This window comes from Mobula birostris, chromosome 7 (assembly GCF_030028105.1).
Source record: "Mobula birostris isolate sMobBir1 chromosome 7, sMobBir1.hap1, whole genome shotgun sequence".
Classification (NCBI taxonomy): Eukaryota; Metazoa; Chordata; class Chondrichthyes; order Myliobatiformes; family Myliobatidae; genus Mobula; species Mobula birostris.
The window spans coordinates 108,437,436-108,460,309 of NC_092376.1; the positions used below are offsets into that span (position 1 = coordinate 108,437,436).

At 42.2% G+C, this 22,874-nt stretch overlaps 1 protein-coding gene across 1 annotated transcript; it reads right to left on the reverse strand.

The window, feature by feature from the left end:
• Positions 1–1,377: 1,377 nt before the first annotated feature.
• Positions 1,378–4,002, reverse strand: syce3 (synaptonemal complex central element protein 3). Its single transcript, XM_072264597.1, has 3 exons — positions 3,962–4,002; positions 2,473–2,575; positions 1,378–1,511 (listed from the first exon to the last, which is right to left on the reverse strand). The coding sequence occupies exons 1-3, from the start codon at positions 3,998–4,000 to the stop codon at positions 1,378–1,380; spliced, it is 276 nt and encodes a 91-aa protein (XP_072120698.1). The 5' UTR covers positions 4,001–4,002.
• Positions 4,003–22,874: the final 18,872 nt, after the last annotated feature.

Below are 22,874 nucleotides of genomic sequence, written 5' to 3' on the forward strand. Positions count from 1 at the left end.
TTCATTTTGTTTGAGTATGACAACGGTATCATATTTGTATTGTACCCAGAATTTGGGTTTGAGAACTGGAAGCGCTATCTTTTCCAGCTTTTGCATAACAGCCTTAGCAAGTAAGAGAATGCAAACATACTGCAGCACCACTGAACTTCAGGCCAGGGAAGTGCTCCAGAACAACAGTTACCCACAGAATTTCATCAGGAGATGCTTACCAAGAAGAGAAAGTCATGCAGACCTTATTCAATGCACATTGGAACACACCTTACCCTACATGAAGAATATCTCAGAAATGACAGCTCGACTGCTCAAACCTCACAGCATCACTATCTCTCACAAGCCAACGGTGACTTTAAGGAAGCTTGTCTCAATAACCAAAGTATCAGTAAAGACAACTGACAAAAGCAATGTGGTGCACAGGATCACCTGTGAAGACAGCAACAAGAAATACATTGGCAGATAGGACATAAACTCAACGGGAACAAACTGGTGATGTGGAGACATGATCCACTGTCGCTGATTTCGGTACCTGAAGACTGAGGAGGACACCACTTCAACTGGGACACTGTGGAGGTTCTGGCGCAGGCGAACATGAAGCAGGCAATCGAACACTGCGACATCAATTGCTTCAAACCAATATTTACCACCATTCAAAACATTTAAAGACTCTAAGGCATATAGATGTAAGAAAGGTGATGGGTTATAAGGCTGTGTAGGAGGGAAAGGTTAGATTGATTTTGGAGTAGGTTTACAAAGGTTGGGAAAACATCATAAACTGAAGGGCCCGTGCTGTGCTCTACTGTTTTATATCCATTTAAGGATGCTAAAAAGCAGCAAAATATTATGATGGTAATAATTTTCACGCTCACATAATTTAAGGCTCTGTTTGCAATTTTAAATATACTTTTCAATTTTCTAAAGTTGTTTTCAAAAAGCCAATACATAAACATAAACCAGGCTTTTAATAGTAAAGGTAAAATTACAGACAAAATATACAAAAAACGTTGGTATTTCTTATCAAAACATATACAGCTCCATGAAGTACCGGTATATTAATACAAAAAATTCAGAACAAGTAAATGACATACTGGAGTAGAAATGTGTCATGGGAAGTGCTGCAAAATGATCAGACATCTTGATGGGAGAACTTTAATTCTACAGGCAACAATGAAATTAAACAAAGGGCCAGAAGGGCCTATTCCACAGTGTATCTCTAACTAAATACCCTGTACTGTGATTTAATGCAACATGTAAGCTGATCTAATACTTTTAAGTTGTTTTACCACCCACAGCAAATATTTTTCATGCCAATGAATCAAAAAATTACTGATCATGTAAACTTAAACATAAATATTTATTCCAAACAGTCTTCTTTTGTCTTGTTTAAAATTGTTCATAGTCCTTTTGTATGGACTCTTTGCAGCTGAGATACATGTCACTCAATCGCATCATTGATTCCACAACAGAGGGGTCTGTACGCATCATAACCATCTCATAGGTCATACAAGTTGCTTGCACTAGAAAATGTTAATAAATAAATTAATTAGAAAGCCGTAAGGAGAGAACCCTCAGCAGATAAACTTTACTCCAATCAACAAAAAATGATTTTGTATATTAGATATGTGTTGCACCTGTTATGGAATGCTTAGAATATTTTTTATACTGTTGTATTTTATTGGTCTTCCAAACTTCCACTACTGCAATTTCAAAGCTGAATTATTGGCTTTCAAATGTTAAATTATGGTGATAGCAACACACACAGATGCTGGAGAAACTAAGCAGGTCAGGCAGCATCTATGGAAATCAATAAATAGTTGATGTTTTAGGTCGAGTCCCTTCTTCAGCATTGGAAAGGAAGGGGAAAGGAGGATAACTAGACAAAAAAGATGGGGGAGGGGAAGGATAGCTAGAATGTGATAAGTGAAACCAGGCGGTAGGAAAGGTAAAGGGCTGGCGAGGATGGAATCTGATAGGAAAGGAGAGTGGTCAACAGGAGAAAGAGAAGGAGGGGCAGGGAAAGTGATAGGCAGGTGAGAAGAGGTAAATGGTCAGATTGGGGAATAGAATATGAGGGGAGGGGAAGGGAATTTTTTTTTATCGGAAGGAGAAATCGATATTCATGCCATCAAGTTGGAGGCTGACAATATTTCTTTCAATCTTCATTTTCTTGAATAGAAGTAACGACCACTGACTGTTAGATTGGTTCCCATTATTCAAAATCCTAGACCTATATTCACATTATCACTCCATTTCAAAATTATTTTTAAGTACATACTACTTTCTCAATCTAATCTGCAAACACCACTCACTGATGCCACATCTTGGCTTTTTAAATCTAGGATTCCTTGGACCTCTCGCTCCAATATGACCAGAACTCCACTCTCAGATTCTGGAAATTTCTCACATATCAGCTGATGAAGCTGCCCAATTTTCAGAAAAATACAATAATATCTCATCATAGGCAGTAACAGGCTGCACCTGATAACATTTCCAATTCGTTTAACTTTTCTTCCAATTCAATACGTGTATCTTCAAGCAGTTTTATGAGATCTTCATGGGTACATGGTTTTGCTTCTGTTGTCTACAAAAAAAAACAGAATTATCAGAATGATTGTTGACAAGGTTTTAAATAATGCATAAAAACTTACCTCATTTAAAGCAGTGATGAGTCCAAACTGATCGATCCCAAGCACACTGAACAAAACTGAAGAAAATTTCATTTCTGAAGAATTTCATTGTTCTCTGAAAAATCTTGTTGATACTTTTTCACAGAGCAAGAATAGATTGGATGTAATATTGGTTCGTCAAACATCCAAGCTGGACACCTCCATGCTCCATGCTGATATTTAACTATTGTTCCTAGTCCCCACAAGAATACTTTCTTTCATCTTCTTCCTTCTAATGCATCCAGAGTGGTTTTCTCTTTGGTTAAGTTGCTTTATTTTTGTGTCACTTTGTGTATACTTCAGTTGCAGGTGAACAGTAGTTCATAGTGTTTCCAAAAGATCAGTAAGGAAATACAAACTGAAGGTAACAACAATTTTCCTAAAATTTGTGTATTGAAAACCACTATTATCTAATTTACGTCAGCAATTATTTACTTCATAATGATCACAATTTATATTTCTTCATTACATTTTCTTCATATTAACCAATATGACTACTTAACTGCAGACATTTTTGACCATCTATATCAACCTGGTATTTCCATCATACAATAAACAATTCCAATCCTACAGTGAAATTGACAACTCAAAATACTTTCCCTCTTAAAGTTGATTTACCAATCACAAAAAGGATGTGTAGATAACCAGCGTGGTATGCACTTTCTGTACCTAAGCTTCGTAGTTTTATTTTATTCAGAATTTCATTCTACATGTGTAACTGGGAGCTATCATAATTCTGATTTCATTGCAACACAATTTCCAGCTAAACTTTACTTCCTAAGCTGTAACTAATGATTCCAGACTGTGATTAATAATGAATAATTATAGTGATCTTTACTGTTGGACACATTTAAATTTTAAGAATACTATGAATATATTATATTAAACACTGGAGAGGCTCAGCAGTCACCAGTTCTGATCACTGACCCACATTGACTGTCCATAGATGCTGCCTGACCGCCTATGTACTTCCAATATTGTCAATTTTTATTTTAGATTGCCTGCATTCTGATTTTCAAATTAAAAATCTCCTTTTTACTCTCTACACGCCAGCAGTGAAGAGCAACATGCACAAAATGCTGGAGGAATTCAGCAGGTCAGGCAGTATCAATGGAAATGAATAAACAGTCAACTTTCCGGACCGGGCGAGACCCCCCATCAGGATCGAGAAGGAAGGGCGAGGAGTCGGACGCCAGAATAAAGAGGTGTGGGGATGGGGATGGGGGGAGGTCGGTCCGGACGGCTCACGGGGCTGCCCGCTCCGAGCCCACCGTCCCTCCCCATTACAATCGGCACCGAACCTGCGGGTGCACTACAGCAAGGTCCTGTACGTGCGCCATGCCGAAGCCTGCGAGCGACAAAGACCGTTAGAGACCCCGCGCTGAGACGCCGGGAAACCCCGCACGTGGTAGGGGTCCGGGAAACCTCACGTGGTGGGGACGCCTTTCGGTTAAAGCGCTCGCGCCAAGGGAGCTGCGGCTTTTTACCCGGCTCGCGCGGGCGGGTTGCGCCGTCCGTTAGGGCGCTCGTGCCACGGGGCGCCGTCGCGCAGGTGGACAGCGGGCAGCTCCACTCCGGCCCCGAGACGCGTCCGGTTCGGACCTTGGCGGAACTTTCCCTCCTGAATTAGCACTGCAAATGGACGGGAGGGTTGGGATTGGGGAATGGAGCTGCAAATCCACATGCTCACCCGTCCCAAAGCGAGAACCGCAACAAACTGCAGCTCAGAATAAAGATCGGTGTCAAATCGGGCTCAAGCATACTGTATTTGAATAAATGCTGGTTTTAGCTTTCAATTATATTCTGCAGTATAGATGTTGGGGACTTCATCCATGTAGTAAATTGCAGTTTGAACCAGTGAATTCATTTCTTCTGTCAATCTAATTAATTTACTCCCAATCCCATCACAGTGGCTATCTTTATCTTGTCTGACTCCAAACAGCATTGCATTTCATAGGTTTTTATCTGCCGTAATTTGTGTTTTGCCCAAATGCTTTCATTAATCAATCAACCAAATACTTGACCAGCAGCAAATAATCTGCTGGAGCAACAAGTTTCGATCCAAACGGTGTCTGCTCCATTTCCTTACCCTACAAATGTTACTTGAACCGTTTCAGATTTCCGCATTTGCAGTTTCTTGGATCTCTTTCAATAGTTTAGCCCCACACAATTCTTAGTCTTGCCCTATAATTTAATGTTCCTTTTGTCTCAGCCTGTCTAGGTAGGGTGATGAAGAAGGCTTTTGGTATACTGGCCTTCATCAGTCAAGCACTGAGTACAGAAGAGTCAGTCTATAATTGGGGATACAGATCACATAAAGTACAAAAGTAATGTGCTTTCTCAATAAAACAATCAGTGGTTTAAGTTAAAATATTCTTTCAGTGTAATATATCCACTAGTTGCAAACCTTAAGCATTAACAACTTTTTTGAGGGAACTTTTTTAAGGGAAAGGATATTTTTGTTTGTTAGTTTGTCAACTATGTTATGGACAAACTGTGCCATTACAGACTTCAACTAAATGCTTTACTTTGGGTAACATACATTTTTAGGAGTTCTTGTGTCTATTCTGCCATAAGTACAATGATTTTTTAAAAGTTTTTTCAGAATGTAATATTTTGCAGATATAAATGTGATATGCTCAGCGTTGTCACTAAGGTCAGGAGTATTTTTTATCATAAATCTGCCTTACAGGTCATTTTAATAGTTTTAAGAGATGTTATGCAAAACTCCAACCTGTGTGGATGTACGATATACCTTGAAGGATATCAGAAGCAGCATTTTAGTTAGTTTAAATGTTAAAAAATCAGGTGTAACATAGTTGACAGTGAAAGTCATATAGTTGACACAAGTAACATAGTTGACTGGACATAATTATTAACCATCAGCACAGTGTTTATTTCAAGGCAGAAGTGCCATTCAATTGAAACTTTCAATTCATAGATACAGAATTCAATGATTAATTAAAGGAATACAGAACACAATACATTTTCATTTACTTAAAACAAACACATAGTGGAGGAACAAGCTTTTGTACAGTGTGAATAAAGCATTCCTATTGACCAGTAACTGGTGAAGGGTTCAAATAAGTGCTTTCAATTTACACATTTAATCAGAGTTAAATGTTGACTAACAAAATTCATACAAAACGGTCAATATACTGTGTTTTACATTGACATTTGGAAATTTGACAGACGTGAGGCAAAAAACACACAGTAGTAGAGGAACAAGCATTGGTTTGACTAACTGGTGAATGATAGAAGACAACAGGTTTTTAAATAATGCTTTTTTAAAGTAATGGGTTCAAACAACTGCAGCAGCAGGGGTCCAAGTGAAGCCTAAACTAAAAATAGTACAGTAAAATAAATATTTAACAGAACAGTATTAACTGCAACATTCAGTTGGACCTTTTAGAAACTAGATCTGATATCTTTATCGATTTCCACGTGACGCGATGTCACTGGCTTTGGAGGAGGAATTATTCTCACAATGTCCTCAAACAGGTACCACAGCACATCATCTCTTAGTGGCCGGAAGAAACGGTTGACCCCTATGTGGTGCATGCACTTTACCTGCACATGTGTCTCAGTGACTTCCTGAATGGCTCCTGGTTATATTTTACCATCGTATTTCAGAGCACACCACTGGTCAATCAAATGAGGACCCCACTGGATTTCATCATCCTTGCTTTTGTGTGCTTGAGACAGTGCAGGGTTTTTTTGCTGAACTCCAAAACTAAAGTTATTAGTGTTGTCACACTGACACTCAAAACTTTGTATGGCGGTGCAAGGGCAGCTTACATCTCGGTACGTGTCTGGTGGCTTAGCTAGGTTCTCAAGCCGGCGCTTTCTTTCTCTGCTTCTTTGCTGTGCTTTCCTCCAATAGGCCCTCTTGCTTCTTTTTTGTCTCTCACTCATCTCTGGTACTGTTTTGACCTTGCCTTGTGCTCTAAGCCTGTGCCACGCCTCCCTCTGCTTCACCAAGTATACTGACCTTCTTGCAGGATCAGCATCCCGCCGAGCCCTGTATCTCCACTGTTTCTCAGCTGCTAACATCTGTTTTAAATCCCTTTAATCCTCAGTCTCCTCTGGCACATGCAGGCCTAAACTATGACAAAACATAATGATCTATGGCAATGGATCAATTATAATTAGTGAACAATGTTCCCCAATAGGGTCACATCAACTATGTTACCCATGAGATGGCCCTACTGGTAACTTAGTTGACAGGTACCATAGTTGACAATTTCTCTATTTTAGCCCATAATTTCAATGGTAGGCCTTGCATGGCTGACTACATGTCATTTTCTTTATCAGGTTAACCTTAAATTTCAACATATTTTTGAATTAAAATCATAAAAGAATTGTAAACCATAACAATATACCCAACATAGCTGACGGTCAATTAATATACTCCTTGATAATGCACTATTACAGATAAAATATTTTTAAAAATGAGAGGACACTCACCAGAATGTATTCAAAATGGCCGCCACTGAGCGAAATGACACCCTGTGAAGCTGGTCACATGGTTTTGCGATAAACCATTATGGGGAGCATTCTGTTAGTAGCATAGTTGACAGAACTTTTACGGACATTAATAAACTGAGATATTTATTTAATTTAAATGTGAAACTCAATTTAAAAATTGTATTTTTCTAAAGTATTTAGAATTTTAAAATAAATAACAAATAAATAATGCTAACTTTAATAGTTTTTAATCATTATTTTGAGGCCAAGACCCACTGAATTGAAAAATGGACCTTGCAAAAACTGTCAATTTAAGAACATCATGACAATTTCAAGCTAAATGATACATAGTGTGCACAAAATGTCAAAATGAAGCCACACTCAGGCTGGAGGTATCCACGGCCTCCTCTACTGTTCTACTGTCAAGATGAAGCCACACTCAGGTTGGAGGAACAACACCTTATATTCCGTCTGGATATCCTCCAGCCCAGTGGCATGAACATTGACTTCTCTAACTTCCGTTAATGCCCCACCTCCCCTTTGTACCCCATCCCTTATTTTTTTTCTCTTCCCTCCTTTTTTCCTCTCTTTTTTCTCCCTTTTTTTCTCCCTCTATTCCTCTCACTATAACTCCTTGCCCATCCTCTGGGCTCCCCCCCCACCTTTCTTTCTCCCTAGGCCTCCTGTCTCATGATCCTCTCCCTTCTCCAGCCTCGTATCCCTTTTGCCAATCAACTTACCAGCTCTTGGCTCCATCCCTCCCCCTCCTGTCTTCTCCTATCATTTCGGATCTCCCCCCTCCCCCTCCCACTTTCAAATCTCTTACTATCTCTTCTTCCAATTAGTCCTGACGAAGGGTCTCGGCCCGAAATGTCGACTGTACCTCTTTTTGTAGATGCTGCCCGGCCTGCTGCGTTCACCATCATTTTTTGTGTGTGTTGTCTGATTTTATAATATGCTTTCTGTTAATTGGTAAAATATGATATTTTTTGAAGAAAATAGTTAAATTATCATCAATGGGCATGAAATGTTCCCCCAATTATTGAATGACTCAGCAGTCATTCTGTAATGTTATATTTTAGTTGTATAAGATGTTGATGAAGCTCCATTTGGAATATTGTGTTCAACTTTGGTCAATGTACTATCGGAAAGGTGCCATTAAGCCGGAGAGAGTGCTAATGAAATTTGTGAGGATTTCGAGGGTCTGAGATGGAGAGAGCTTATGCAGGTTGGAACTGTTTTCAGACTGATTGGTGATTGAAAGCGTGATCTTGTATTGGTGTATAAAATCATGAGAGGCATAGGATCTGTGCACAGTTTTTATTTGGAGATACAGCAAGGCACCAGGCCCTTCTGGCCCAATGGGCCTGCGCTGCCAATTTACACCCAAGTGAATGATTAATCTACTAACCCGTATGTCTTTGGAATGTGAAGGAAACCAGAGCACCCAGAGAAAACCCACGTGGTCATGGGGAGCAGCGGTGGAATTGAATCCGGGTCGTTGGCACTGTAATAGTGTTATGCTAACTGCTGCACTACCATATGCCCCTCCCCCCCACCAAGCTAGAATCAAAGGATTTAAGTTTAGGATGAGACGGGAGATATTTAACAGGAAACTGAGGGGCAACCTTTCCTTCCAGAGTGGCCAGCTTAAGGACTGTGATGCCAATTGAAATGCTTGAGGCAGGGACATTAGTAGCATTTAAAAGCCACATGGATAGGAAAGGTTTAGATGGCTATGGGCCAAACACATGAAAATGGGACTGATTTAGGTGGGAATCATGGTTGACAAGGACCAGTTGTGCCGAAAGTCCTGTTTCCATGCTGTATTTCTCTATCTTTTACTCCTCTACCCCTCTGCAACTTTAAAACTAATGTTTTTACTTCCTGTTCTGAAGAAGGGTCTTCAAATCAAGATGTTAACTGTATTTTTTCTTTCCACAGAAGCCGCCTTTCCTGCTCAATGCTTCCAACGATCTTTGTTTTTATTTTAAATTTCTGACATATGCAATTTTTAAAAATATTTATACCTGAAACCCCCTTTTACTGGGAGTCTCTGAAAATGTGACTCATTAGTCCCTCAATAGCAGCCACTGGGTTCCACAGAGAGAAACCCACCTTTCTCAGGCTTTGTACATTTAGGGTGCATAATGTACACACTACTTCACTCCTGCCAAATCCATGAGTTGGGATGTCTCCCCACCCAGACGCCAGTTTGTGTGAATGCCCGTCGGCAAGAAATAACAGATATTACACTGCATACAATTAATAAAAAGTATATTTAAGAATGTTAACTTATGCAAACAGTTATTAAAGGAAAGAACGAAAGAAGCAAAAAGGGCCCATTATACTTAAACAGTCACATGTGCAGGGTGGAGCTCAAACCTTGAACTTGTCTGTAACTTGCGTGCTGGACCTTTGGCCTGCATGAAAGTACACACTACTTTCTGAATGTTGCTTGAAATTCATCTTGACCAAATGGGCTCTCCCACGGGAGTATTGGCCATTCTTCCTTGAAACCATTCATCCGCTCAAAGCACCTGGTGCAACAGAAACCACATCCTCCACCATATTCCCTCCTGTCTTCTCCCTTCTCCCACCTCCCACCAACAAAGACCTCTCCCCCCCAGCGTTCTCTAGAACCTTCTCCCAGTTATACTATTCTGACTGGCTGACACCACATTCCTAAGGTGAACAGCAAAGCCTCTTGTCTCAGCTCAAACCCAAGCAAGCTGAAAACAGAACAAACTGCTCTTACAGAACATACAGCTTAGCAGTAAAAATCTTAACCGGGGGTTACATACCATTTTGGATAAAAATATTATGACAATGACTATTTTGCAATCATACACATCAGGTATAACATCTTAATATTTGTCATAAAACATAATATAATTTCTCATCACTTTTAACTTGCCAAAATTTTTTGAAGTAAATTGTTCATATATTTGAAAGGATTTCAATATTTTCAGTTAGAGGATACAACTAAATTCTTTATTAACACTTTCTGTGGAAAATTGTTGTAAACGATGACGGCAAACAATGAAGAGGCAAGTAAAGGTGAGTCTGACTTGAGAGTCAAAGTGAGGTTGAGGCATGTTCAAGGAGTAGAGGTTGAGATGGAGTCGGAGTAAAGGAACTTTGGAGCCCATCCACCTAAACCAAGAGTGAGATTGGACTGATCTAAGTGCTGGGCCCGTTGGGAAAGGTTGGGTATGGGCCTGAACATGGTGGTGGGGACCAGGCCCAGAACATATCGAAGCTAGTGTGGGGAACAGCCTGGTGTTTGGATGATTTAAATGCCAGCTAGATAGTTTGAAAAGGCGAGGTGTCAGGACCGGAGGCGAGGGTTGGGCTGGTTCTCTTCTGCTCACGACGTTTACTCTGTTCTCTGCAGCACTGAAGCTGAGTTTGTGGACTGGCTCCGGCTGCTCCAGGCTTCGTGTCTAGGGACACATTCATTCTGAATGCTGTTCCTTACTTCTATTGTTTGCATGATATGTGCTTTTTTTCTGTCTGTACATTGGGTGTTTGTTGGGTTTTCCAAAATGGGTTCTTTCGGATTTCTTGCTTTGTGGCTGCCTGTAAGTAGCCAAATCTCAAGGCTGTATAGTTTGTACATGCTTTGATAATAAATGTACTTTGACCTTCTTTTGGATTAAGGTTGTCGGGTAATGTAGTGGGTGACAGATGACACGTATCGTTCATAATTGAAACTGTTCTACGTTATTTACAAACACCGTCATTAAGTTGTTGTGTTCTCTTTTAAGAGACAGTGTCTGACATAGTGGCATCAGTGTACGGCAGCTGATTTTGGTTTTGTTCGTAATGGAAGTAAACTACCGTGGCTTTTGTTAAGCACATAAAATGACTCGTATGTTTTATTCACAAAATCATACAAGATGCTGGCAAGTTATAAACTTAGTTCAGAGCCAGTAAAACAGCCAAGGAAGAACTTACAAGTTATACTGAGAGACAATTTTGATACCAGCCAATACTTAAATATTTGTGCAAGATTCAAAACTGAAGTTTATTCATCACGTGTATGTCGAAACATACAGTGAAATGTGTCATTCGCATTAACAACCAACACACCTGAGGGCAGCCTGCAAGTGTTGTCTCATACTGTGGCCCACAATGCTCAGTGGAGCATCACAAAAACAGAACATAATAAGCAACAAAACAACAATAGCAAAACCAGCCCCATTCCTCCCTCACAACCACATACATACACAATCCTCTTCAGCCTCTAGCAGAAAACACAGAAGTTGGGCCTTTGACAACCACAGCAGACTTACAGAGATTCACATATCTGGGACTCCAGCCAATGACTTGCAACTTGGCCCTTGGGTCTCAATCCTCGATATCAACACCAGGACCTGGCAAACACTGAACACCAGGCCTTGAACTGTGGACTCACTGATGTCAGGACCCCGAAAACTAGGTCTCAAACTCCAGTCTCACCGATTCACAAACCCCAGGGAGGGGATTTCATCAGGTCTTGTTTCTGTTACTCTCACAGAACTCTGAATCCAGAACCAGCCAATAACTCGCTAACTCTGGGGGGTGTGCATCAACCTTCGTCCACATTGGTCTGCTGGTCTAGCTGGACATCCCAGCCCAGCTCGCGGATGTGGAAAATCTCTGTAGCTGGCCTTTGATGATAAAGCGTCATTAAGACTCCAGCCGGTCCTCTAATTCCCCCACGTCCCTGTCTTAATTCCTAACCTGACCCCTAACTACTCTTTCTGTCCCCACAAACTGAAAAAGCAGCTTTTTCCAATCTTCTGCAGTGGCTCCTCCATAGCAGTTGGTGATGCAACCAGTTAGAATGCTCTCCACAGTATATCTGAAGAAATTTGTGAAAATCTTTGGTGACATACCAATTTTCCTCACACTCCTAATAAAATATAATGGTTGTTGTGCCTACTGTTGCGGTTATGTAATTTATATGTTCATCTTTTCTCTCAAGCATATTTATCAGAGGTTACTTTATTCAGCTGTGCACTTCCATTGTAATATTAAAGCCAATCTTTCTGGAGCATCTCAACCATTGTTATACTCTCTTAAAGCAATGGCTGTTAAAAGCAGCATCTTGAAATCTCTCAATTTATAGATCTGATTTATTTCCCCATTCTTGTATGTGTTTTATTGTTGGAGTGCAGTAGAAAAGGGGCAGGTTGGCGCCAAAGAAAACGTGGATCAATTCTCAATTCTTGGGAACCATTTCCAAGTGAAGTTTTACTTAGCTGATGTGATTCACCATGGCCTTCTAGGCACTAGCGGTCTTTGGTCAATTGAGAAAAGGATGTTTGAACAATAAGCCCTCAGACTAACACAAAGCTCATGATCTTTCTGCAAGGATCCCTGCTCTCCAATATATTTTTGACAATGCTATTACCTGCTGCTGGCAGTTCAAGGCACTGGAAATCAACTACCATTGTGGCTTCTGCAGATTTCACCAAGTTCACTGAAAGGATAAACAATCGCACATCAGTATCCTATCCCATGTCAACATACCCACCATTGAGGTCCTAATCAGCTCCATTTCGTTTATTTTTTTCTCCCCAGCTGTAGGGTGATCATTTAATTTAGGGGAATTTGATGATCTGTACATGATGGTAACCATTTGGGATTATTATTTGAAATCAGGCTAGGACCTCACATGAGGCAAAGGGTAAAAAATGCCCATTTGCCCCCCTAGTAACTGATATCAACGTTTGTCCAACCTTCAAATAGTTTTAATTATTATCACTTAACTTAGTTTGCTTGTATTGATCGCTCCATTATTTATAATGTTAAACCTCCAATTAGTCATCGTGCAATCTGAGACAAACCAGAAGGTCATTTCAACACATCAACAGCCACAAGGCAGAGGGGCTGGATGGATCCCAGGGCCAGTACTCAGTGTGTGCAGCGCAGCTGGTTGGTGTGTTTACAGACATTCTTAATCTCTTCCTCTCCCAGTGTGTAGTGCCCTCCTGCTTCAAAACATCCACCATTGTCCCTGTACCAAAGAAAAGTAAGGTAATGTGTCTGAACAACTGGCATCCTGTCGCACTCACCTCAATCATAAGCGAATGCTTTGAGAGGCTGGTGAAGAACTACATCTGCAGCTTGCACCCACATTGCACTCCCTACAATTCACCTACCGACACAACTGATCAACAGATGATGCCATAGCCACAGCACTACACACCATCCTCAGTCACCTGGAGAAGAGGAATGCTTATGTTAGAATGCTGTTCTTGGACTACAGTTCAGCATTCAATATCATAATTCCCCCCAGGCTCAACAAGAAGCTCAAAGATCCTGGTCTGCACCTTGCTTTGTGCAGCTGGACCCTGGACTAACTGTGGATTGCCAGCAGCTGGTTAGGATGGGCTCCCTCATCTCTGCCTTTTTGACTCTCAACACAGAAGCCCTCCAGTGCTGTGTCCTGAGTCCCCTCCTCTACTCCCTTTACACCAACGACTGTTGCCACGCATGGCTGTTATCTACTGATCAAATCTGCAGATGACATAACATTGATGGGCCTTATTTCCAACAATGATGAGACAGCCTACAGAGGAGGTCAATGCCCTGTCACAGTGGTGCCAAGAAAACAACCTCTCCCTCAATGTCGAAAAAATGAAGGAGTTGATTGTGGATTACAGGAGGAATGGAGACAGGCTAGCTCACATTGACATCAATGAACTGCGGTTGAGAGGGAAAGTACAAACGTTTGTAGTTTCAAGTTCCTCAGTGTACACATCACCAAGGATCTCACCTGGGCTACATACCAGGTGTGTAGTGAAAAAGCATAACAGTGCCTCTTTCACCTCAGGAGGCTGAAGAAGTTCAGCATGAATCCCCCAAATCCTCAAGACTTTCTACAGGGGCACCATCAAGAGCAACCTGACTGGCTGTGTCATTTCCTGGTAAGGGAACTGTACTACCCTCAATCGCAGGGCACTGCAGTGTGTGGTGCAGACAGCCCAGTGCATCTGTGGATGTGAACTTTCCTCTGTTCAGGACATTTACAGCAGCAGGTGCGTAAAAAGGGCCCAGAGGATCATCACCAGCCACCTCAACCACAAACTGTTTCAGCTGCTACCATCTGGCAAACAGTACCGCAGTATTAACGCCAGGACCAACAAGCTCCGGGGCAGCTTCTTTCACCAGGCCATCAGACTGATCAATACACCTTGATCTGATTGCATATCTGACTGTAAATACATGTATACAAAACAGTTGCATATACAATTTTAGTGTTTGGGCAATATTCTCCCACGTTTCCCTTCCTTATTGCTTGTACATACCAACGGAGACGCAACATAAAGACTTTTACTCCCTTAATACAAATAGTGATTTGTCTAAAGTTTCATCTAATTTTGTCTAAAGTTATTTGTCTAAAGTTAGTAAGTATGTTCTCTAATAGCATTAGTTTGTTATTCCTCATCTCCAGCATTCATTATTGAAGGCAAAGGAATAGATTTTGGAGACAAAGTTCAGCATAGCATGGATTACTTTATACCTTATTGTCGCCAAACAATTGATACTAGAACGTAAAATCATCACAGTGATACCTGATTCTGTGCTTCCTGCTCCCTGGAGTACAAATCGATAGTAAATATTAAAAATTTAAATTATAAATCATAAATAATTAGTTGCATAGAAATTAATTTCTATGCAACTAATATTTGCAAGGGTAAAAGTTCATAATTCACAACTTTTTCATAATCTGGAACTTAACCGCAGTAGATTCTAACCTCTCTTTTTAAGTTTGATAAAGTTGCTGAGTTTAATTTCTGCTTCTCTATGTCTGGAAATAGTAAACCAAATCAGGAAACAATTTTACATAAAAACAAGAGATTCTACAGATGCTGGAAAATACAAAATACTGGAAGAACTCAGCAGGTTAGGCAGCATCCGTTGAGAGGACGTTTTGGACTGAGACTCTTCATCAACACTGGAAAGGAAGGAGGAAGAAGCCAGAACAAGAAGGTGAGGGGTGGGAAAGAAGCACAAGCTGGCAGGTGATAGGTGAGTAGGTGAGGGAGCAGAGATGGGGGAAATCCTGCCATAATAGGCGGGATTTCCCATGTCCACCATTTTGATTATACTTCCCATTCCCATTCTAACATGTCAGTCCATGGCCTCCTCTAATGCCACGATAGGTGAGTGGGTGAGGGAGCAGGGATGGGGGAAATTCCGCCACAATAGGCGGGATTTCCCATGACCACCATTTTGATTATATTTCCCATTCCCATTCTAACATGTCAGTCCATGGCCTCCTCTACTGCCTCGATGAGGCTGCTGTCCGGTTTGAGCAGCAACAACACATATTCTATCTGGGTAGCCTCTACGCTGGGTATCGTGGTGGAGATACATCTTTGACAAAGGAATTATAATGTGCTCCATCCCTCCGGTAGCCTGCAGGTCACCCTTGTGCAAGGTGTAGCACCTGCTTAGCCCCCCCGTTTGGGGTCACGTGAATCCATGGGAGCAGGTGGTGGATGGTCATATGAACAGCTGGTGCATATCACAAGTCCTGGTTACATGACCACTGACCCCATGCAGACAATCTCTGAAGCCTCTAAACTGATGTCATGAACATCAAGTTTTTAAATTTTAAGTAATTTCTCCCTCCCCTGCTTTCTTTTTCCATTCCCCACTCTTCTGCCCCGCCCCCCAGGCCTTTTCCTCACCTGCCCATCACCCCGCTTTGTTGCCTCCCTCCTTTCCATGGTCCACTCTCCTCTCATCAGATTCCTTCTTCTTCAGCCCTTTACCCTTTCCATCTATTACCTCCCAGGTTCTCATTTCAACTCCCCCACAACCCCCAGCTTCCCTACCCACACACTTTCTCTCTCACCCAGTTTCAGCAATTTTACCTGTTTATTATGGTGTTTCAACAGACAGTGATATATTTGACAAATTAGGCAAATGAAGGGGTAACTAATAATTTTGGCTCGGTGATAAGGACAAACTGAGTTTGTTTACAATGGAGTGGAAGAGGCAGAGCACTGACTAGATAGAGGGGTGGCCTGATAGCACAGTGGTTAGTTTAATGCTATTACTGCACCAACAGCCCAGGTTCAATTCCACTGCTGTCTGGAAGGAGTTTGTACATTCTCCCCATGACTATGCTATGGTACTCTTTTCAGTTCTGGAGAAACACAGGTGTATTTTTTCTGGTTCTATACTCTTCTAATTAGAGTTCTATATTGCTTTCAATGTGAACTTTAACTGGAACTACATGAAAGAATTTCAAAGATAATATTTATTATCAATGAGATACACAATTCAGTAAATTTGATGTATCCAGTGTATTTAGTTGAAAGAAACTTTTGTTTAGATATTGAATACCTTATTCCTCTTTCTTGTTGCCATTTGCACGATTTGCTTTTTGCGCATGGGAGGGTTGGTGTCTTTTCTTTGAGGGTTGGTTTTCTTTAGCGGCTGTCTGTGGAGAAGATGAACCTCAGGGTTATATATTGCACGCATTGATAATAAATGTACTTTGAATCCTTTGACACATACAGTGAAATGTCTAATTTGCATAAACGACTAACGCAATCCAAGGATGTGCTGTGACCAGCCTGCAAATGTCAACATGCTTCCGGCACCAACAAGGCATGCCCGCAACTTACTTACCTTAACAAGTACGTCTTTGGGGAATATGGAAAAAAACTGAAATATGGGGAGGAAACCCACGTGGCTGTGGGGAGAGCATGCAGGCTCCTAAAAGACAGTGACAGAACTAAACCCAGGTTGCCGGTGCTGGAATAACATCCCAGAACTCTTAAATATAAAGCACCACTGCTGATATAATGTAGTACTGCAAGAAGCTACAAAAGAATTATGGAAGAATTATACTTTATAAGATATGAGGAAATGTGTGCTCATATAGTTTCTATACTCTATATCTAGCTTGCACTAGTTTAACAGTAATCTATAGCTTCAAATTGCAAGCAGTTCTCTCTATGTAACTCACCATTGTATTCATTTGAAGGAGGATTCCTATTTGTACAGTGATTGATCCTGTCCACAGTCCTTTCTAAGTCATTTTAAGCATGTACCCTGATACTCATAAATACAATGCAAAAGCTTTATCCACAAAAATTGACTGGAGCAAACTGTCCCCTTTAAATATACCATCTGTGTCAAGTTTAGCCTTTTTAAGTCCACGTATTGCTTAATTTAATGAATCCTTGTTATCACAGAAACATTGTTTTGATGGGGAAGAGGGAACAAGCATCTTACCAACTCATCAAAAGGTCTAAAACCAGTTAACACTTTTGATTTAAACCTTCTGAGGGGAGCTGTTAACACAAAAGCCCAGTGGAGAATGCGGATGAGTAAATAGTGTCCTTGAGTTAACTTTGTTTGTAATGAATGAATTCTTTCCTAGATTCTTCAATCTACAGTCTATTTAAAATACTTTTATAGATCTCATGGTTAATTTTTATGTATTAGGATAGAAATTTAGTCACTGTTTGATTAGTGTTGGATTATCATGAGTTAGGTACACTATTGATTAAACTCTGGATACGAAATGAAGGATTGATCATGGGGCAGTGTTTTATAAATATAGAAGTATTTTAAGTAAAAGTTAGCACAATAAAACTGATATCTTTGACGCTGTCAGCCAGATCTCATGAATTTCAATGCCATAGTAAGCTGTGTACATAGATCTATTGATGCTTCTGGACACATCTTCAGTGATGTTCCTGGAATCATCAGGTGTTTCAGGTCTTTCAACATCATACAACCTCCTCTAGGTAACCCAGTGGGGCTGATCAGACCCCAGCTTGTGTCCAGATGGCTACCTACTTATGACTCCATGGCTCCCCTCTTTTGAGCCACAGCCATCTTGAGGCCCTCTCTGCCGCATCGGTGGTACTGCGGATGGCCCTCCTCTTCTTCTCTCCCTCGATGCCCAAAATGCTGAAGGCTCTAACTAAAGAATGGTCTATGAATCCCCTACAACCAATCTCCACTGGGAGACACCTCGCTCTCCATCCAGCCTGCTGACAGTTGCTGATCAGTCCTGCATACTTGGAGAGCTTCCTTTCAAAGGCCTCCTCCAAGCTGTCTTCCCATGGGACTGTCAGCTCCAGCAGAACCACTTGCTTAGTAGACTCAGACACTAGGACAATGTCTGGTCGCAGGGTGGTGGCTGCGATATGGTTGGGGAACTTCAGCTGCCCTTCAAGGTCCACCAACAGCTGCCAGTCCCTTGCAGAGGTCAGAATGCCTGCAGGTGTTCTTTTGGCAGGTATTGGCTGCTCCCCAGCTCTGACAAAGGCAATGGTCTGCTTGGAGGGTTGGGACCGCTTCGCCCACTCAACTCCTGCACTGACGGCTTCAGCGATGGTCTTCAGGACCTGATCATGCCTCCACCTGTACCATCCCTCACCAAGTGCCCTTGCACAGCCGCTGAGGATGTGCTCCAGGGTTCCTCTCTTGGAGCACAGTGGGCATGCAGATGACTCTGCCTTGCCCCATGTGTGCTGGTTTGATGGGCTTGGAAGCACATCGTACACTGCCTGGATGAGAAATCGGATGCAGTGTGGTTTGGCTTTCCAAAGATCAGCCCAGGTCACTTTCCCCTCAACCGCATTCTCCCATCTTGTCCAAGCTCCCTGTTGCTTCATTTCCACCGCCCTGCAGGCTCTCATCTCCTCCACTACTGCTCTCACCTCCCCCTGAACTAGACAACACCTTTCCTTCCCTCTGGTGTCCATTCGGGGAGTTGGAAAGGATCCTAGCCCAGCTTGGCCTTGTGTGACCACTCCCACCAGCCTCCTGTGACGCAGCCTCGCCTCTGCCTCCTGAACAGCCTCCTCTGCTCTCCACTTCCTGCCAGTACTTACTTGGATCCCTGCTCTGGCCACCTTCGGGTCACTTGAGTCCCTATACTGTAGCACTTCTCTGGCTCTTGTTACCTTGAATTCTTCCTCCAAGGATTTGAAGGGCAGTTGCAGTTTGCTGTGGTGTCCATAGAGTGCGATGCTGCTCAGGCTCTTTGGCAGCCCCAGCCATCTCCTGAGGTGGTTGCTAACCCTCCTCTCTAAGGTTTCGACTGTCGAGATCGGAACTGCATAGATGAGGAGGGGCCACAGGATTCTGGGAAGAATGCCATGCTGATACACCCAGGCTTTAAACCTCCCAGGTAGGCCAGACTTGTCCACAGATTTCAGCCAGCCATCCAATTCGGTGCAGGTTGCCTGAATGGATGTTGTGTCCCTTAAAGAGCTGTCAAAAACTTTGCCTAAGCTCTTGACTAGCTTTTCTGTGATGGTTGGGATGGCTGTGCCTGCGATGCTGAACCGGAACTTGTTCTCCACCTTCCCTTTCCTCAGCACCATCGATCTTGATTTGGCAGGTTTGAAATGCATCCGGGCCCACTCCACCAGCTTTTCGAGCCCTTGCAGAATCCTCCGGCAGCCTGGGACTGATTCTGTGGTGACTGTGAGGTCATCCATGAACGCCCTGATAGGTGGTTGCCGTTGAGTGGAATTCATTCTGGGCCCTCTGCACTCTGGTTCAGCAGACTTAAGTGAGCATGTTCATGGCTAGGGAGAACAGTGTCACTGAGATAGTGCACCCTGTGATGATGCCGACCTCCACCTTGTGCCAGGTTGATGTAATTGCTCCTAAAGAGACCCTCATCCTGAAGTTGCTGTAATAATCAGCGATAAGGTCTCTGATTCTGCTGGGGACGTGATATTTGGTCAGTGTGAGCTGCACCAGCTTGTGCGGAATGGAGCCATATGCATTTGCCAGGTCCAGCCACAACACTGACAGGTTGCCCTTGTTCTCTGTGGCCTCCCTGATGAGCTGTGTCACCACACCGATGTGCTCCAGACAGCCTGGCATCCCTGAAATGCCACCCTTCTGGACTGATGTATCAATATAGGTGTTCTTTGCTAGGTAGGTGCACAGCCAGTTAGAAACTGCACTGAAGAAGATCTTCACCTTGACACACAGCAGGGAGATGATGCAAAACTGATCTATCTGGGTGGCATTTTCCTCCTTCGGGATCCACTCCCCTTCAGCCACTCTCCACTGTTCTGGAATCTTCCCCTTTCTCCAGAAGATTCTCAGGATCTTCCACAGACGCAGCAGGAGTTTGGGGCAGCTCTGGTACACTTTGTACGAGGTGTTGCTTGGTCCTGGAGCCGAGCTTGCCTTTGCTTTTCAGACAGCCTCTCTGACTTCCTTTAGTTGCAGTTGTGACATGTCGAACTGCACATCCGGTTCAGGTGGATCTATTAGGATGTCGCACTCTCCCAACTCTTGCTCTCTTTCAGGATCATTATATATCTTCTTCAGATGTTGGTCTATGTCTTCCTGCGAACAGGCCAGTTTCCCACTGTGCTTCTCCCCCAGCAACTCCTTGGTGAACTTGAAGGGGTTGGCGATAAAGGCAGCACATTTTCGAGCCCTTTCACGACGCCGCCTCTGATGCCACTCTGCCCGGCGGAGGACCCTGATCTTCTTTCGTAGTATGCACATCAGCTGGGCCAAGCCAATCCGCTCCTCTTTTCCTGCCTCCTTGTATTGGGACTTCAGCGCTTTCATCTCCTGCCTGATGTTGTGGATCCTCAATGCTCTTTGGTTCTTCGAGTAAGATGTTTTGGAGCCTTCCTTCTCCTCTTCTCCGAACCATTCAGCTGCGATACTGACAATAATTATTGTCATGGTTTGCAGCTTCCTATCAACCCCTCCCTTCTCCGTTGCCTCCAGAATTTAGTTAACATCATCATCAAACTGCCTCCACAGTGAAGTCATGTTAGCTGTAGGCCATTTGATCTGCCTCCTGTTAGACTTCATGTTCGAGGGATTAGTTTGCAACACTTGGTAAACTTAGTCTGCCAGAATATATGGTGAGGTTATATGATCAAGTGATTTTCAGTATTCTTGCAGTGTATTATGATTTTAAGATTAAAACTGGGCTCCTAATCATTTTGTAAACACGAGGAATTCTGCAGATGCTGGAAATTCGAGCAACACACATCGAAGTTGCTGGTGAACGCAGCAGGCCAGGCAGCATCTCTAGGAAGAGGTACAGTCAACGGTTCGGGCCGAGACCCTTCGTCAGGACTAACTGAAGGAAGGACTAGTAAGAGATTTGAAAGTTGGAGGGGGAGGGGGAGATCCAAAATGGTAGGAGAAGACAGGAGGGGGAGGGATGGAGCCAAGAGCTGAACAGGTGATTGGCAAAAGGGATATGAGAGGATCATGGGACAGGAGGCCCAGGGAGAAGGAAAAGGGGGAGGGGGGAAAAACTCAGAGGATGAGCAAGGGGTATAGTCAGAGGGACAGAGGGAGAAAAAGGAGAGAGATAGAAAGAATGTGTGTATATAGATAAATAACGGATGGGGTACGAGGGGGAGGTGGGGCATTAGTGGAAGTTTGAGAAGTCAATGTTCATGCCATCAGGTTGGAGGCTACCCAGACGGAATATAAGGTGTTGTTCCTCCAACCTGAGTGTGGCTTCATCTTTACAGTAGAAGAGGCCCTGGATAGACATATCAGAATGGGAATGGGACGTGGAATTAAAATGTGTGGCCACTGGGAGATCCTGCTTTCTTTGGCGGACAGGGCATAGGTGTTCAGCAAAACGATCTCCCAGTCTGCGTCGGGTCTCGCCAATATATAGAAGGCTAGATCGGGAGCACCGGACGCAGTATATCACCCCAGCCGACTCACAGGTGAAGTGTCGCCTCACCTGGAAGGACTGTCTGGGGCCCTGACTGGTGGTAAGGGAGGAAGTGTAAGGGTATGTGTAGCACCTGTTCCCATTCCCACACAAATCTATAGTTTTGTCGTGTTATGTTAAGATAAATGCAGACTTCCGAGGAAGCAATATTTGTTCTTATGAACCAGCAAAGATATCTTTCATTTTTTTCACTTGAATTATTTTCTTGCTAATTTGTGATAACCACTTATTCTTCCAGATATAGAACCGACTTCTTCAGTGCTTCTTTTTAAGTGGCACCTTAATACTAAGAAATAATTTTGAGAATTTATGCTTCATTGACAATATCTGTTTTTCTTTGCATCAGGGGGGCAAATCTGCACAAACTTCTCCAAATATTGTTTCACTAAAAGTCTGTATAATTGCAAAAAATTCTCATTTTGTATTCTAAACTCTTGATGTTCCAATTGTTTTTCACTATAACCTATAATGTACTTGTAGCAAAAGAAAGGAAGCAAATGTTGAGAATACCTTTTATTAAAATAAGATGTTGACCAGAAGATCCATTCCATGGTTGCCATTTATTGTGGAATATATATTACTTGAAGTGAAAAATCTATCATTTATTGTAGGTAGAATTGCTTGTGGATTGTAGAATTATTAATTAGCATGATTGAAACTGTAAAATCTCTATTAAGTTGACATGTTTGGCAAGAAAATGTCAAAATACATGGCTGATATCCAACTAGTTTGTTTATAATTTTGGAAGAACTTATCATTAAATAGTTAAAATATGCCTGTGTGCTTTTTATATCATGAATAACCTCAGTACAATATGTGTACTTTTGCAGATTTCCATAATATGATTATTGTACCATAGGCAATGTATGCATAATGTGAGAGATGGTTTGCATTCTTCAAAAACAACCTATTTTGCTTTTTTCTTAATACATACATAAGTTGTATGTATTTATATTTTCCACATAAATTTTGTAAGAGCAAATTTTATCTTAATTTTTTTGGCTAGTAATTTCTGAATTCTATAAATGATCATA